Source organism: Pestalotiopsis fici, assembly GCF_000516985.1.
Source record: "Pestalotiopsis fici W106-1 unplaced genomic scaffold PFICI_Scf_3, whole genome shotgun sequence".
Lineage (NCBI taxonomy): Eukaryota > Fungi > Ascomycota > Sordariomycetes > Amphisphaeriales > Sporocadaceae > Pestalotiopsis > Pestalotiopsis fici.
The window spans coordinates 5,723,197-5,740,682 of record NW_006917093.1 but is presented as its reverse complement, the minus strand read 5'-3'; the positions used below and the strand labels follow the sequence as shown (position 1 = coordinate 5,740,682).

The window sequence follows — 17,486 nt, the reverse complement described above, 5'->3', positions numbered from 1 at the left end:
ATCGTACGAAACCGCCGTCAAAAAGACTTTGCTATTTTACTGCGTCTTCTCCTCTATGAGCACCATGTCCCCATTTTTGGCCTTCCTGTGTCGGCGTGCGACCCAGTAGATCAAGCCCCAAATGATCATAATCACCACCGTCAAAGGCACAATGGTGATGAAGAACAACTTCATGCCGCCAGGTCTAGCTATATAATCTGTGCCCAAGGTTCCGTCCTCATCCCACTGAATCGCGCCGCTGCTGAAAAAGGTCTGGATTTGGGTCAGGCCAGCAGTAATAAAATGTCGAACATGAGGCCAGCCGTATCTTACTGCAACAAAGGTTCCGGGGAGGAAGATGAGAGTAAAGATGGTGATGACGTGCATCGACACTGTCTCGTGTTCCGTCTTGATAGCTATGCTGTGCATTTGTCGTGTCCAGTCTTCCATTCTGTCGGCCGATTCCCTCGCCGTAACGGCAAAATGCTTCGATACTCGAGCGCTTTCGTACTGCAGCGCAGCTCCATACTAGAGGATACAGTTAACAACCAAACACTTTTGAGCCCTATTCGGGTTTGAAGCCTTACCATGGCCTTGTCATTTTCCAGTGTGCGCGCAACCGCCTCCAGCCGATCTCTGTGAACGACAAGATCTCGTGAAACTCCATCAATCCGCTTAAAGAAAGTCGCGATACGACTTGTAAGATCGCTCGCCCTGATGTGCTGCTGGTATTCATGAGATTCAATGATCTCGCGATAATGCTTCTGCAACTGTTCCAGGACCCCCAGATTTTGCCCAATGACCATGATTGACTGCTCAAGCTCTGAGCCCCAGCGGTTCATTCTCTGAAACTCTTCAAAGGATAGTTTCTCATCAAGGTCATACTCGACTAACTCGTCTTCGTGGCTGTTCCGGTGCCCCATCTCAATGTCCTCGTTCTTGGACTGAGAGCTCGACGCTCTGGTAAACATGCCCGCAACAGACTGGCGAAGACTCGATGTCCGCCGTCTGGGCGGGGATCTGGGCATGACCGGACTCGCAGGCTGGGATTCATCTACAGCCCTGGGTGTTTCCGGCGTATCGGTGTCAATTTGCGTGAGCATACGTGTCGGCGGCCGTGAGTCTCGACCGAAAGTTGTTTGTCTGGGGAAGGTTCCCTTTCTGGACGCAGCTGGTGAGGTCGTCGTGCTCCTCCGAGAAAGATCCATCTCGATTGCCATGGACGTCGTGGCAGCTGAAATGGGGGCCATTTTCCCTTCAATGGACTTGTCTCGCACCTTTGTCTCAAAGTACTCGATGTAATCCGCCCAATTCTCGGCACACCACTCTACTATGATGAGCTGAACCAACAGCGTTGCAGCAAAAGATTTTTCAACATTTGTGAATAGGCTGGGTTGCATTTCAGGGTTATTGAGAGCTTCTTGGTGAATGCGTTTGAGAATGTTTGTGTCTGCCTTTAGCACAATGAATAGTGTCTGTCCGCTCACCACATCAAACGTGTGGCACAGAGCCGTCTGACGAAGCGGCCATGGGTTGCCCTCGTTTGGTGCATCGGTAGCTTCCACCGATAAGAGATTGAAGGCACACTGAATCTGACGACCTGATCTGCCAAGACCAGGCACGGCGAATCGGGGGCTGTCTTTTTCAAGATAGTTCTCGTGCTTGAACATGGCATGTGTCGGTGGCTTTGAGCTGGGACTGAACGCCATGACCAGGTCTAGAAACGAAGGCATTACCTGGTGATGCGTGAGAAGCATGGCCAGCTGCTCCCTAGTGCATCCTAGAGGAGACCGCGAGGAGCGCGATTGAAGAAAAATGAACCGCCAGAGAGGATCAGACGTCTTGGTTAAATAGGTCGTGAGCACATCCAAGGTCTCTGGCTGCGTATTCTTAAATCTGAGTTCTGCGTGGAAGCAAGTACCTTAGCCAGGTACTTTGACAGTGGGCCAGTAAAATCTACCTTGAGTTCGCTCATTGTTGACTATTGTATCCAACAGATACAGCGATCTGTGAGATGTATGGAACAACTGCTTTTGTTGCAAGCGTTGGCGATACCTATCTACAGCGTAGATGGAGGTTTGCTTCCTGACGACATTGCTCGGGTACAATTGATATTTCTGTCGCGACTCCTCGAACTCGGCCGTGTGATCGGGTGCTAAGACCATTGCTCAAGTGTCTAGAGTATATGAACAATCACATAACCAACTGCAGTGCTCAACAAGAAGACGTTCAAAGAAAGCCTGTACCTACTTGGGTGTCAGTAGTCGGTACTCCTACTCCGATCATATATAATCAATACGCGCCAGATCAGCCTCACAGCCTGCAGAGGGATCCAGCGATGCGCCAATGACTCGGGCGTACTCAGATAACGTGTTGCAGTATTATTGCCAAATACAGTTTTGGGGGGGAAGAGCGGATCAGGATGCAATGGCAAAGTGGAAAAACCCAGTACTGGAAAGAAAGACCAAGGAGGCGGGTGCGGGAGCAGGATTTTGGCCCCCAAATAGACAAGGCAGGGATCCGTATGGAGGTAGGACTGTACACTGATTCACATGCATCGTGGCTGTGGGTTCTGTGGGTTCCCTCGCATCACCAACACCCGTGTCATCGGTCGCCCGGTCAAACATGATGTGGGATAATCATTGGCTACTACATAGCGAAGTTTTGGCCACACATTTCAGCCCTCCAAGGGTCTGAAAGAAAGCCTTTGCAGGTCGGCGTATTCCCGGTCTACAGGCATGTTTGTCGTTTTCGCCGCCTGCTGACATGGGATCCCCAACACTGAATCAAGCGAACGGATTTTCATCTTTCTTAGCCCACCGATGTTTCTCCAGAGATGAATCGGACTTCTCTTCCTAGATCCCCAGCAGCTATTAGCCAGACTGTCTCCTCAATTACACTTCTTCCCACTTGCCTTGGTAAGTTGTCGAGGAATATAGACACGGTAGTGGTCTTCGTCAAATGTCTACGGCGACAATATCATTAGTTTCGACGTCGCTTATTCAAGACTAAGTATGAACCCACCTCAAATTTGATGCGTTTCCGATAAGAGTCAGCAGTGAAGATGTCGTGTAGGAATTTCAACAAGCCTGCCTGATTAAGGCGATAACTCGGCACGTAGTCCCATACGAACGGCATCGAGACCATTAGTACTGGGCAAAAGAGCAATCTGTCTCTCCAAGTGAGCCCGAAGAGTCGGGAAGGAATGCTGTGAAGAGTGCGCCCAGTGAATGCGGATTTGGGGGAGCCTTGCACTATATACTGCGTATTTGCACCCCCGGGCGGGAGGGTGCTCACTGTAAGCCAGGGTCGGCTGCATACCGAACTTGGATGAGAACGACCGACCTACCTGAGGTTAGTCAGTATTTCCAGTAAAGAATCGGCTGCCTCGCCAGAGAGGATTGCCTCGTCCGTAGCCTGGCCGAATGTTCGCAAATTACACCATTTTACATGTGAGATGGGCTTTGTTTTATGGCTTGCAGGATTTCACGGGACGCCCCCAAGGTGTTTTTTTCGCTGGGCTTTGCGTGCCAGCAATGATACAATCACCCTTTCGCAGGAACCTCTCTGACGGTGCATGTCCTGCAGCCTCAGCCTTATCATCCACTTTAGACGAAGACTACCGAAATGTCGAATCCATGTTGGAATCACTGAATCATTCACTCACTCAAAGCAAAACAAGTGCGCGACATGGGTACTCAGTCAGGATTGTGTTGTCGTTATCTACAAGAAGATAGATCATTAAACAAATGCTTGCAGTCCCGTAATGGCACGACCTAATATCAAACCTGGATTTTTGTCAGCAAATACAACAGTGGCTAGCCAGATAGCACGGGATTAGACTTACTGTGGATATCGCTCTGGCCTTCATATGTCTGTGTCACAAACAAGTTTGCCACGTGCCGGCCAATGCCATACTCATCGCTGACCGCATTACCGCCAAACACTTCTTGTAATACTCTAGCATTCCACAGAGCCCTGTCGCAGTTCTGTCGCTTAATCATGGAAATCATCTCTGGTGTGGCCTTGCCCTCGTCCTTGAGCCTTCCCACCTGGATTGCGGCCAGTGTACCGTAGGCGGCATCGGTGGCGGCATCTGCCAGCTTCTTTTGTACAAGCTGATACTTGGCGATTGGGTTGTTCTTGAATTGTTTTCTCTCCATGGCGTATGTCCTGGTGCGCTCAATGCAGTCCTCTAGGGCGCCCATGGTACCCAATGCAATGCCGTAGCGAGCACTATTCAGGCAAGTGAACGGGCCAGTCAAGCCCTCAACATCTGGAAACATGTGGGCCTCGGGAACGGGACAATCATCGAGGTGAATCATGCCAGTAATGCTTGCGCGAAGACCGTTCTTGTTCTTAATAGCAGGCGTCTCGAGGGTGCCTGGAGGACAATCTTTACGTTCAACCAGGAAACCTCTGATCTTGCCCGTCTCTTGGAGTTTGGCCCAGATCATGAGGACATCAGCGATTGGGCTGTTGGTGATCCATGTCTTTGAGCCGCTGAGCAGGAGGTACCCCTTCTTGGTCGGGTGCGGTCGAGCCGTCGTCTCCATGGAACCGGGATCACTGCCGTGGTTCGGCTCGGTCAGACCAAAGGCACCGAGCAACTTGCCTTGTGCCATTCCCGGCAAAAACTTGTCCTTTTGCTCAGCCGTGCCAAACGTGTGTATACCGCCCATGACCAGTGAAGACTGCACCGACATGCCCGATCGGTAGCCACTATCGACGCGCTCGACGGCTCGTGTGATTAGACCGGAAGCGACTGTGCTGGCGCCCGCGCAGCCGTACCCGTCGAGGTTGGCTCCGAGCAGACCGAGTTCGCCCATTTCGGAAAGGATCGCGGCATCGTAATTCTCGTCACGGTAAGCCTCTGGGAAGCGTATATGCTTCGTGTTAGTGACAGGTCATAATAGCATGCATGCATCACCAAGGCAAGCCGTCTTCTGTGCGTGGTTTGCTTACGGAGTACACGAGGAAGCATCCGCTCCTGGCAGTATCTCTCTGCCGTCTCAGAGATGGCAAGCTCCTCCTCGGTCAGCAGCGACTTGCTGTCCAACGGGTCTTGCCAGTCAAACTTGACAGAACCCGCGGACGCGTAGGCGCGCGAGGCCATGCAGTTTGGCTTCAGAGAGGTGGCCAATGGCCGTGTGCACTGTCGAATCGCTGGTCGAAACATTGTGTCAGTGGTCGTCAATTGTAGGCAGAAGAGAAAGAAGAAAGAAACGCAACGACCCTAGAGGTAGACACCTCCATCGTGGTATATCCGGGTCTGTTCCCCATGATTTCATGGCCCGGTTACATGATGATCGAGGTGCGGGGCCGAGGTTGTGGTTCCGCGTAGCACCACTACAATGAGCTTAGTGAGGGACAGGGGACATTTGGGGTTCGCTAGTTGGAGGATCATAGCGGCTGAGCGGGTGAGCGACCAGCGTTCCGGTAATCGGCAGTTCGGGATACGCATTGGTCCCAATATGGTAAGTGACCGCTATAAGTCAATGGATGGCGGGCAGCCATTGCTATGCTCTTAGTCATGATGCCGGAACGTTACAGTGCTCAATAACCCCCTCCTCTGAAGATATGCCTAATGTACCTAGATAATAAAGTACCCTTTTTCTTGTTTTAAACATTTGAATAAAATGCTGGTAGGACTGCAGAATGAAATAAATCGTTCACAAAGACCTTGCCATAACTGGCAAAACTTCTTAAGCCTGACCAAGAATATGGATTGTTTCCCCCCTTGCTTCAAGAAATTACCATTTGCATATGAATCAAAAGCTAAAGTAAGTATTCTTTTGGGAGACAGACAAACTGATCAGGGGAGATATTGGACCTGATTCTGTGTACCGTTTCCCCAAACTCTTGCCAAATCGTGGTATTACACCCTGCTGTAGAGTCCGCACAATGCCTGAGTGAGCTGGACCATGTGCACCTAGGTAATTGCGTTCCAAGTTGCTTGCATCGGAAACACATGGCGATGCACACGCCGTGTACCTATGGTGTATATTGAACCGTTGCCAAGATATGCCCAAAGCCTTGAAAACCGGCGATGAGTACTTCCTCCTCGACAAAGATACCTGCCTATACAACGTCAAGCATAGCTCGATGGATAACGTATCGTCACAAATCTGGTACCAGTAGTTTCTGACGAAGAAGATATCGAAACAAGCTTCATTAAACTCGGTACTATCATTTGAGAGCTATGGGGCTTCACTTCAAAATACGAGCTGCGCTTCGGGCCTTCCCCAGCAATGTAGACAGTTTTACTGCTGCTGCTGCTGCTGCTTTCAGGGTCGGATCCTGTCACGACGTGCAACCTTCACATGGACACCACGGACAACATGCAGCTGCTCACAAAACCTAAAGAGCTCTTGCCTTTCACCTCAAGAAAGCCATTGGGCAGGACTTGGTCGCATATGTAGGAACCCCGAGCTTGAGGGCTTTGTGTCGGCTTCTATTCATGTTGGACTCAACCTAAACCCTCGATCCCATCCCAATCGGCTATCCCTTCTGAGTATTCTTCAATTAGGCTCCATGGCGCCCATCTTACCTATAAATCGTGCACATTCGGCCGTTCAAGACATTCACTTTCTGTATCACTAAACATCTTTCAAAGTCCGTTTCCAATCGTGGACAGGAAAGATTGCCTCTCCTTCTTCCTAAGCATGCGCAACCCAAGCCCGACGAGGTGCCTCACTGGATGGTGCCTCGCCGAATCGAACGTTTATCAACCCTCAAGAACGCCGCGTCCAACCGCAGCAGGTGGTTTTACCTGCGAGAAACATTGGGAACCGGTCAGAGATGTACTATCACCAACGCCAATCACTCCGGGTACTCTTAGCAAGAGCAAGAACGCTCCCGATATCATAGAGCGTGCTGCGAACCTGCCCTCCATAGATATCGCCTTTTCCTTCAAAGACCTTGATCCTTGCGAATATGAGAATCCGGACAGTGTCTCCCAGGCCGATATCATCGCAGATTCCGGATTGCGGTGGCTAGATATCGACCGCGCGCGGATCGCCAACCAGCCGACTGCCCAGCAGCCCTTCCATAGACGTGCAGTGTCGTCCGTCGAGTCTGGAATGGAACATCACCAGCCGCATTCTAGGCACTTTAGCAACTGCCAAGGCAACCGTGCTGATCCTTCCTTGGAGCCATCAGAAGTCAACAATGGCAAGATCTCAGCATGGTTGACTGGCTTAATAACACCTTCCTACAAGCCTGAGATGCAAGAGGCTCCAACTATGCCAGCACTACAGCGGCTCAAAACAGAAAAGAACCGAGTCGAGCCTGGAAATCTTGGAGTGGTTGACTATCTAACTGCCATGGCAAGTCGGCGTGCACCCGATAGTCCTAGCGATGGTCTTTCAGAAGGTGGGGTGAACATTGATCCTCAGGTTGAGGATCTTGCACTGTCTAACAGACTCTCCGATTCCGGGCTGGAAGAGAAATCATTGTCGCTAGACTCACTTGACCCGCCAGCCATCGTCGACCTGAAACACCAGAATCAACTTGAACCTGGGCTCAAGGAATGGCTCAGCAATGTTCCAGCCCAGTATCTCTCGACCAGATTTGGGTCTGGGTATGATGGGCCTCCCAGCCCTACAAGAGACCAAGCAAGGCTAGAGTCGACATCATGTAATGGATCATCTGCGGCAAAGAATGTTGCAGATCAGCGTTACCACAGCAAAAATTATTACAGTGCGGCGGGAACGATTGATTGGGAGAAGAGCTGGTTCAAGCACAAGCCACGGCGCGCACACGACGTGTCCGAGGTGACTTCCCCGGACTACTCGGTCCACAAGCACGCTGTCGATCTCTTCTCAATGACAGGCTTTGACAGCGATCAGAGCGAAGGTGAAAGCCCTGACAGTAACACTCCGAATAAGGACGTGTCAGGACTGCCTAATGCACTGACGTTCAAGTCTTGTCCCGAATTAGGTACTGTCGAAGAAGTGGAAGGCAAGACGTCAAAGTCTATCTTGGTAGGGCATTTTCCGAACATGTTTAGAAAACCATACTGACTAAGAGAAGGGGGCAATCCACCCTCTCCATCGTCATGGCATTCGTAGGGCCTTTAGTAAACCATTTCGTTACTTGAAAAGGAAAATTAGTGGCGCGCCAACCGATTCCTCCATTCGATCCGATTTTCCAGCCCCTCCATACGGAACAGAGCGTCGAATATTATCACGAGGTTCTGCTGACATCTATCCGTCGTCGGGTCAGGAATCCCCCGTATTCAACACTCCAGTCAGAGCACCATCGGAAGCACAAGCTCGGTTGAAGAAAGACTTGGAAGGGGCAGATCAAATCTACACTGGGCCGGCGGCCATGTCTGGAGGTAAAATAGTCGATGAAGGCAATGGTGTGTTCTGCCCATCAGTCAGTGCACCATTCCTTTTGGCCAAGTCGACATCACACTCAACGCCAGCAAGATTCGGACCAAGGAGAAGAACAACAGCCAGAAGTCGTTTGTCTGAAGTCACCACACCGGAAGATCTTGCTACACCTGAAATTTCTCTGAGCCCTTGCAGCCCAGAGATTGACTTCAACTCTGCAGATTGTGCAGTCATGGATTGGCAAGATGATGATGAGACTGGCCTAGCGCCTCATTCGCCAACGGCGAGCCGCGATAATGTCAATTCCCCTCATACACTCTTGTCAACACCAAGCAGTGCGCAACATTATCGCTCGTCCCCGATACTCGTAGGAGAAGCTCATTACCTACCAAGAGCTGGCTTGGCATTGAGACGGGTTATCGAATCTATGCTGGAGAATGAATCAGACACGGCTCCACCTTCATGCTCCGCTGAAGAGGCACTGAAATCCGAAACAAATGACACAGAGCCTCATCAGTCTGCGGGCTCGCAATCAATTGATGGTGTAGAAGGAAGTCACAGCGAGGAGGGAGCAGCTTCAAGATCAATGAGCCCGCCTGTTCTGTCTGGAATCCCTCTCGATCAGCGAGGCGCTGATTGTACTAATGCCAGCGGTGGTTCCGATGCAGATACTTCAAGCGCTATAATCGCAAAACGCGAATCGTGCCACCCTGATACTTGGAATTCTTCGAAGGGTGAGCCGGGTGATTCGGATCCATTTTGCCCTCTTAGCTGCAATTCCGAAGAGCCAAGCCCCCGCTCATCACTGTAACCTCAATGGAGAACTAGTGTCACATAAAGGACCGGAATATCTCGAACTATGAAGAGATTGAGCTGGAACTGAAGTTCGATCGGAATGATGGCTGGATCACTGAACCAGTTTTTGAGTGCCTGTTGATTCAGCACTGCCCCTATTCTATCACAAATGAATTGTATATTACTACAGATACCAGATATCTGGTTAGTCTTGAATATCAACAGAATCAGTGAGACAGAGGCTGCTAAGAATTAGAGAGTTTATGCAATTGCTATGTGATTACTGAATGCCAGTACCTGTTACTTTTTTCCCCTTCGCTTTTGGAAGTGGGCTAAAAATGATCGTCTGCTATTTTTAGGAACTCGACAGTACTATGGAAGACACGGCCCAGATCGATCATCAGATATATGAACATGTCGTGGTTATTTCCAGAAGACTGTCCATTACGCGGTTAACTCCTGTAATATCTCTTTGAGGTTGAGCAATGACCTCTGTGCCCTCTATGAACAGGGTGTAGCTCACTAGCATAAGACTGTCCGCGCCAGCAGCATGACTGACAGCACGTCTTGGACGGAGGAGATGACAACGGTACGCAGAATGTGGCCGTTGAAGCCGTCATTACAGGTGCGGCTGCATTTCCCTGCCCATTGGGATACAGCCGGCCTGAAGTGTGCGTCGGCATGACCCATTGTTGGTTGTGGGCGGGACAGTTCCAGGTGTTAAAGTGTTGATACTCGGGCTGATAGGTCCACGACATTTTATCGGGAGCAAAGTGATCGTTCGAAGCGATGGAGGTTTTGATGAGATATCAAATTCTACGCGGATTACGTTTTCTAAATCAAAGGAAGATGGATTTTGGGGATCAACGGAGGAATTCTGGGCTTGGGGCAGAGGTAGGTATTTATATAGATTATTCGCTCTGATTCACAGACAAGGTCAGTTTCCGTGGTATCATGTCGAATTATTTTCATGGACATGATCACGGCCTCGAAATGAGTGATGAAGGGTTCACTGCATCGCGAAAAAAAAGCTGACCGGAGGAAGATGAAGTCCACGTCGGCGGCAATGGCGTTAAGCGGGCTTGATGATGTGGAATTGCCTCTTAAGCAGGGCGACGTCTAGATATCAAATGGACGTTTCGAAGAGGGGCACAAGAAAAAAAAAAAAAAAAAACTACGCTCCAGGAACTTCATCTATACCTCGAAGATGCATCTACTGTTGTAAATTGCTGTCAAGAACTTGCCGTCTCTTGGCAAGTGCCAAAAGACATCAATTACACCCGACCCCTAGGGCTCCCCACATGGTATACTCAGTACTATGTACAGCCGCGCAGAAGCAATTTGATGGCATATATGCACGGACCACATGCATCCTCATACGCAGGTTGTGTGTACTGTGTACAACTTAAGCAGCACCAAGGGCGTTAAACTCAGCCTTTTCATTTCTAAAAAATGGTGACAAGGGGCAAAAATTGAAAGGTGCTGATGTACCAGCTACCATATCGACGCAGACAGGATTCGAACTGAGGATATGTCAATGTTGGAAAATCTGGTCCCGAGTATTTGGGCAATCTTACCCTGTGCTCCCGAAGGAATGAGATTGAGGCTTCAAGATTAGAACCAGATGATTCTAGTCTCACGCATTAGACCACTCTGCCACTGCGCCTGTGGTGGTTAAGGCATTCTGACATTATCGTCGCAGATTCTGTAAACTTCACCTTGGCGGAGAGAGTACAACAGCCAGCAGCTTTAAACAGCTCCGCATCCTTGGGTTCGGCTGGGTGCTAGACCCGTCCATCGACAGGGATTAGCTCTCCATTGCTACGCTGGCGGCACCGTCTAAACTTTGCTGTCACGGCCATCATAACTCATCAAGGACTTTTACCTTGTTTCGTCAGTGTCGCACCGGATCCAATGAGCCAGCGGCAAGCAAAAAAGAACGACAGAAAGGAAAAAGGGAACTGTAGCGGGTGAATTGTAATTATCGTCAGCATCGCACCGCGTCACCTCTCTTGTTTGCTCCATTGCTTCTTGGCTTGAACGAAAGCCACGACACACACACACACACACACACACACACACACACACACACACATACACACACACACACACACACACATCCTCCACTAGTATTGCGGCCATCTCTCGCAGCGGCACTGCAAGTGAAAGAGTGGCGATCCTACGCTGGATTTTGATACGCTGACAAGGTGCCCGGCAACTTTTTGCTTTGGGCGCCGCTACATTAGCCTCATCTGCCCAGTGGTTGTGGACTTGCGGTACCCACCTTTGGCCAGACAACGGGCAGTGGAACGGGGATCAGCTCTCAACAGGCCGGCCCAGACAGCAAAGCCATGCTTGAATGAGTGAAGAGAAACCACCACGGCATCTCGCGAAACCCGTCTACGCATGGCGTGAAATACTCTTTCCTTGCTTTTTTTCCCGGCTCTGTTTCTGCTCCTCCTATAGTGCCCGCACCGCAGCAGCATGGAGCTCGGCCGCTCGGTAGTGCCACCGGAGACAGAGCATACTCACACCATCATCTGGCTGCACGGCCGTGGTAGCACAGCACAGGAGACGGCAGAAAATCTGCTTTTGCTCAGAGACTCGTCCAAACGCTCCCTCAGCCAGGTGTTCCCCTCGGCGCGCTGGGTCTTTCCGCAGGCCGAACTGCTTTACTGTGAGCGTGATGACCAGGACTGGTCGCAATGGTTCGATGTCTGGAACGTGCTCGACTTCTCCGACGGCGAGGAGATGCAGGCTCCCGGGCTGCGTGACAGCGTGCGAAGCATCACCAAGCTTGTGCACAAGGAGGCGCTGACGGTCGGAGGTCTGAACCGGGTGGTCCTGGCGGGGTTCAGCCAAGGCGGGTCAACGGCGATCCACGTGCTGCTGAACATGCCCGCACCGGATAACATGGAACCCCCAAAGCCGAAACGGATCAAAACGGAGCACTTTGACGTCCAAATCAGGAGGCGGCAGCGGCTGGCCGGGGTCATGGGCTTCAGCTGCCGCCTTCCATTTCCGGGTGGGACACTGGAGGAGACGAGAGAGGTGCTGTGCCTAGATGGTGAACCCAGCAACGAGATCTACAAAAACACTCCAGTATTCCTGGGACACTGCGTCGATGATCCGCTCGTCTTTGTCGATTATGGCAGACAATTAGCTGAAGCACTGGGATCTTTCGGTATGCAGGGCGTGTCTAGAGAATACCCCGAAGGAGGGCACCGGCTCAATGCACCCCAAGGAATTGACGATATTATCGTTTTCTTGAAAGCACAAGGACTGAAAGCCGTGCCGGCTTGAGACTCCCCAAGATTGACGATATTCTGCTTGGATCTCGCACACTACAGAAATGTCTCCCTTGCAATACTGCAATCACAACACGGAGGCTCACAACTCACGACCGACGCCAGGCGGTACTGTATTGGGCTTTACCAACTTGCAACGACTTTTGACTCGACTATATATATCAACGCTGGCATGATTCATTTCGAGAATTGCCAATTTAGCAGTCAAGTATGTCTATGGCCGCTTGTCAGATCTTGGAGTCTTATCTACACCATTTTTTGAGCATCTGGGTCAACAACCCTCGATTTTCCTTCGCCGAGCTCATACATCACCCATTCGTATACCGCCCATTGTATCGCGTTGACAAAAAAAGCGCGGACACTACAGATGGTCAACCCTCGGAAGAACACTCGACTGCCGCCTTCCCTATACGCTTCCTTTGCGACAGCCACTGCGCCGAGCCTTTTCGCTTGATTCGGGCGGGTGTCCATCAGTGGTCTCGTTTCCGAAGACAAAACTTGTGCTTGAACTCTCGTCTTGATCACATCAAGGGGGAATATACTGGCCCAGGTCGCTACCCCAGCCAGACCGCCACAGAGCAAGACCTTGGCAGCATCCTCGCTGAATGACGTCTCACGCTTCTTCGAAGACATCATCATCTGCGTACTCAACTCGTACGACCAAAAGTAAAAGCCGTAGCCGATACTGTCTCGCAGGGCCGTCACAACGCCACCAAGATATAGTCCTCTTATTCCCTCGTTTCTGAGAACCGACTTTGCAATGCTCCAGCTGGATGCCGGTGGCGATGAAAGTTGTGCTCTACACTTGATCAACTCAGTGGGTGTACTGACCACCCAAGTCGCCAAACCGCCGATTGCGCCAGCTACCCAGGTTGTCCAAAGATTTGACTGAGTATTGAGCGCATTGTTGATGGCGGACTCGCTTCGGTTATAAGATACGAACAGCAACGCATTAAGCGCACCATAGCCGAGCACAGGAGCTGCCGTGCCCGATATCAGAGAGGATGTACCCTCAAACTGACGGAGGTATGAAGAGGCATTTTGAGCGCCAATTGCATCCTTTGCTTGTAGCCGCACCTTGAGAATGTCCAGTGGGTTACCAACAAGGATTCCAATCGCACCACTGATATACCCCGCCCAAAAGTCTGCCGACATATTTGCGTCTGAGAGAGGGAGCGTGCCTGTGTTGGAGACAGAGTGTAGCGACAGTCACGTCACCAAATATCCTCGGCTAAGTGCGAGGTAGAGTACACCAGGTGCCGCCTTGAGCTCTGAATGACGGGTGTTGGAATAGTTGGAGATGCGGATTTTGAGTATAAAAATCTTACAACAGTATGTATAATAGATTTTCAAGGCTTTTAGTGGTCGATACAATGGATATACGCGTACCTCCTATAGTGGCAAGCAAATATGGAAAGAGTGTGATTGGATATAGACTGAGACATGCATTTGACAAGGACGAGTGTAGGTAGGTAATGCCCTCAACCTACCTACCCTTGGAAACTTGCCCCGCTGTCGTTGGTGAGGGGCAATCAGCCGAGCCGTCCCGTCCGCGCACCCCCCAAAAGGGACAGCTAACTGGGGAAAGCTGGGCTCATCCACTGTAGCACTTGGATGCAGCATTCTGCAAGTTTGAAAGTTTGAAAGGATATTCAAATGCAATTGCTAGATTTTGATCAGACTTTCTACGTAGTATTTGCCAATGTACATTGGCATCCCGTCTCCAGAGCAGTTGATCCTCAATTTTGTGTAGTGGTGGCCGTTGAAAGCAGCGAATGAGATTTGCCAATCAGCTCGACTATTGCCAATAATCCGTGAGGTGCACGCAAAGTCCTGAAATATTGTGATGATGAATGAGAACTTTAACGGCATGCGGATCGAAAACATCAAAGAGCCTCACGTCTGGATACGGCAATCAAATAAATACCTACATGGAAATACTACTACTTTGTCCAGGATATGCGCAAGTGAAATTGAAGTATTAGTAATGGGTTACTGCTTTTAGTAAATGGACTTGATCCCAGTGCGACTTTGTGGCAAGACCCCGCCGACTTGGAAGCACTTTCCGCGCGTACCAGGTCATGTGAGCCCGTGTCGCTGCCTATTGCGGACACCCGCTAGCAGTCGCGTCGCGCTTTTCAACATAGTCAACAAACTGCCATATTCGCCATCCGCATCCTGTTTTCTTTTGCGACATGGTGGCAAATTGAGTTTGCATCAGTCAAATTTCTCCCCAATATTAACCTCTTTTCTCTGCCTGATTCTGGACGTAAAGCAGAATTGTGTCGTCAAATTTAGGACGGGAGATGTGAGTCTTGCCCGTCGCATATCAAGCTTACAGCGCCTATTCAGAACTAATCTCGAATCACAGGGCGACTCCAACCGTCTCGACGCCACTGGCGAAAAAGGCGCCTGCTCCTGGCCCGCGATATCGCCCGACAGACTCGATCGAGCGTCTACACAAACCTTTTAAATGCCCAGGCTCTGCAACAAGAACTCCTGCCAGCGATAGGCCGGCTCGAAAGAAGCGAAAGGTCGACTACGGCGGTGCTGATGGAGAAGCCGACGGCGCCGACAAGCCCTATACCAATGCAGACCGCCTGGCCCTCGCGAATCGAGACGTCAACAGATTCCCAGTGTTCCAGCCAAAGGACAAGGACAAAGTCTTTAGAAAAGCCTTCTCTGTGCCTTTTGTCAATAAGGCTGCTGCCAACTATAATCCGAATCGACCTCCACCTACACTCGGTCTTCGACAGGGTGCTGTATTTGTGGCGAAGCCACTACATGACCCTGCTGGAGACTTTGCCATCGTGCTCTATGATCCTACAGTAGACGAACCTAAGAAGCCGCAAGAAGAATTGGAGCAGGAAGAGGCGGCAAAGCCAAAACTGGAGGAGCCGCTATTTCACAAGAGCTTGGCCGAGATCTTGGGTATCAAGAAGAAGGTTCAGGGTGATCACCCCAAAGTGCCCGTCGTCATTGATCCCAGACTTGCCAAGGTGTTGAGACCGCATCAAGTTGAGGGTGTCAAATTCATGTACAGATGTGTCACTGGCTTGATTGATGCCAAGGCCAATGGCTGCATAATGGCTGACGAGATGGGTCTGGGAAAGACGCTGCAGTGCATCACATTGTTGTGGAGCCTGCTGAAACAATCACCAGAGGCGGGAAAGACCACGATCCAGAAAGCTATTGTTGCATGTCCTTCGTCACTGGTCCGAAATTGGGCCAACGAACTTGTCAAGTGGCTTGGCCCAGATGCCATCACACCATTTGCCATTGACGGCAAGGCATCAAAGGAAGAATTGACCCGCCAGCTACGTCAGTGGGCCATATCCAGTGGCCGAGCAGTCACGAGACCAGTTATCATTGTTTCCTATGAAACCCTGAGACTCAATGTGGAGGAATTGAAGAACACAAAGATTGGGCTGATGCTCTGTGACGAGGGCCATCGACTGAAGAACGGCGACAGCCAGACATTCAGTGCTCTGAATAGTCTGAATGTCACAAGACGGGTTATTCTTTCTGGTACCCCAATTCAGAATGATCTGTCCGAGTACTTTGCTCTCATCAGTTTCGCCAATCCGGATCTACTCGGCACTCGACTAGAATTCCGCAAACGCTTCGAGATTCCCATTCTGCGCGGTCGTGATGCTGACGCAACAGAACTTGAAAAGCAAAAGGGCGATGAACGCACGTCTGAACTGCTTGGTATAGTCAACAAATTCATCATTCGCAGAACCAATGACCTCTTGTCCAAGTACTTGCCAGTCAAGTACGAGCACGTCGTCTTCTGCAATCTGGCTCCTTTCCAGCTTGACTTGTACAACTACTTCATCAAGAGTCCCGACATTCAGGCACTCTTGCGAGGTAAGGGAAGCCAGCCCCTCAAAGCCATTGGCATTCTCAAGAAGCTGGTCAACCATCCCGATCTGCTCAACCTCAGCGAGGATCTACCTGGTTCTGAGCAATACTGGCCAGATGACTACGTACCAAAGGAAGCCCGTGGCCGCGATCGTGACATTAAGCCATGGTATTCAGGTAAGATGCAGGTATTGGACCGCATGCTTGCACGCATTCGACAAGACACGAACGACAAGATTGTCTTGATCAGCAACTACACATCGACGCTTGACCTTTTCGAGCGACTCTGCCGCAACCGTGCCTATGGTTGTCTCCGGCTTGATGGTACTATGAATGTGAATAAACGACAAAAGCTAGTCGACAAATTCAACGATCCTAATGGCGAAGAGTTTGTCTTCTTGCTGTCCAGCAAAGCCGGAGGTTGTGGTCTCAACTTGATTGGTGCCAATCGTCTGGTGCTGTTTGATCCGGATTGGAACCCTGCATCTGATCAACAAGCCCTCGCTCGTGTCTGGCGTGACGGACAAAAGAAGGACTGCTTCGTCTATCGATTTATTGGAACAGGCACGATTGAGGAAAAGATATTCCAGCGCCAAAGTCACAAGCAGTCCCTGTCGTCCTGTGTTGTTGATTCTGCCGAGGATGTTGAACGCCACTTTTCGCTCGACAGTCTGAGGGAGCTATTCCAGTACCGAGCAGACACGAAGAGTGACACACACGACACTTTCAAGTGCAAACGTTGCAAACCAGACGGCAAGCAATACATCAAAGCCCCAGCCATGCTGTACGGTGATACGAGCACTTGGAACCACTTTATCAACTCAGGGTTGAAACCCATTCAAGACCACTTGCTACAACAAGAGTGCGGTGAACAAGAGGTATCGGCAGTTTTCCAGTACATTTCGCACTAAGTCTACACGGATTGTGAATTATTCATGGCAAAGGCCGTGAGAAAGGATGTGATAGAACCTTTAGACGAGACACGATGAGATGTTTGTTGCTGCATTTGTAAAGGAGTTCAAGGCGAAAGAAGTTGCACTGGCATTGCTTCCTAGAGCAACAGATTGGCGTTGTGTAAACTTGGCCATCATGACGACATGAGTTGTGAAAATAAATACCATTCGAATCCTCAGTATTTTCATTGCTAGTTTTTTGTTGATGTCCGTCTCCATTGGATCACTTCTTGTCCGCCATCAGACAG

General features: G+C 50.4%; 6 protein-coding genes across 6 annotated transcripts; 3 read left to right on the top strand and 3 right to left on the bottom strand.

Annotated features, from left to right (window-relative positions):
* Positions 1–36: 36 nt before the first annotated feature.
* On the bottom strand, positions 37–1,954 carry PFICI_05854 (uncharacterized protein; the record flags this gene model as incomplete). Its single annotated transcript, XM_007834435.1, has 4 exons — positions 37–252; positions 313–507; positions 567–1,859; positions 1,901–1,954. 4 exons carry the CDS (start codon positions 1,952–1,954, stop codon positions 37–39), a joined length of 1,758 nt encoding a protein of 585 aa, XP_007832626.1.
* Positions 1,955–3,720: 1,766 nt separating this feature from the next.
* PFICI_05853 (Glutaryl-CoA dehydrogenase) lies at positions 3,721–5,158 on the bottom strand (the record flags this gene model as incomplete). The annotated part of the gene is made up of 3 exons (XM_007834434.1): positions 3,721–3,767; positions 3,827–4,852; positions 4,945–5,158. The coding sequence occupies 3 exons, from the start codon at positions 5,156–5,158 to the stop codon at positions 3,721–3,723; spliced, it is 1,287 nt and encodes a 428-aa protein (XP_007832625.1).
* Positions 5,159–6,644: 1,486 nt separating this feature from the next.
* PFICI_05852 (uncharacterized protein) lies at positions 6,645–9,129 on the top strand (the record flags this gene model as incomplete). The annotated part of the gene is made up of 2 exons (XM_007834433.1): positions 6,645–7,964; positions 8,014–9,129. 2 exons carry the CDS (start codon positions 6,645–6,647, stop codon positions 9,127–9,129), a joined length of 2,436 nt encoding a protein of 811 aa, XP_007832624.1.
* Positions 9,130–11,597: 2,468 nt separating this feature from the next.
* PFICI_05851 (uncharacterized protein) lies at positions 11,598–12,416 on the top strand (the record flags this gene model as incomplete). Its single annotated transcript, XM_007834432.1, has 1 exon — positions 11,598–12,416. The coding sequence occupies one exon, from the start codon at positions 11,598–11,600 to the stop codon at positions 12,414–12,416; it is 819 nt and encodes a 272-aa protein (XP_007832623.1).
* Positions 12,417–12,667: 251 nt separating this feature from the next.
* Positions 12,668–13,576, bottom strand: PFICI_05850 (uncharacterized protein; the record flags this gene model as incomplete). The annotated part of the gene is made up of 1 exon (XM_007834431.1): positions 12,668–13,576. The coding sequence occupies one exon, from the start codon at positions 13,574–13,576 to the stop codon at positions 12,668–12,670; it is 909 nt and encodes a 302-aa protein (XP_007832622.1).
* An 853-nt stretch (positions 13,577–14,429) lies between these two features.
* Positions 14,430–17,196, top strand: PFICI_05849 (DNA repair protein rhp54; the record flags this gene model as incomplete). The annotated part of the gene is made up of 4 exons (XM_007834430.1): positions 14,430–14,444; positions 14,700–14,729; positions 14,793–14,875; positions 14,934–17,196. 4 exons carry the CDS (start codon positions 14,430–14,432, stop codon positions 17,194–17,196), a joined length of 2,391 nt encoding a protein of 796 aa, XP_007832621.1.
* Positions 17,197–17,486: the final 290 nt, after the last annotated feature.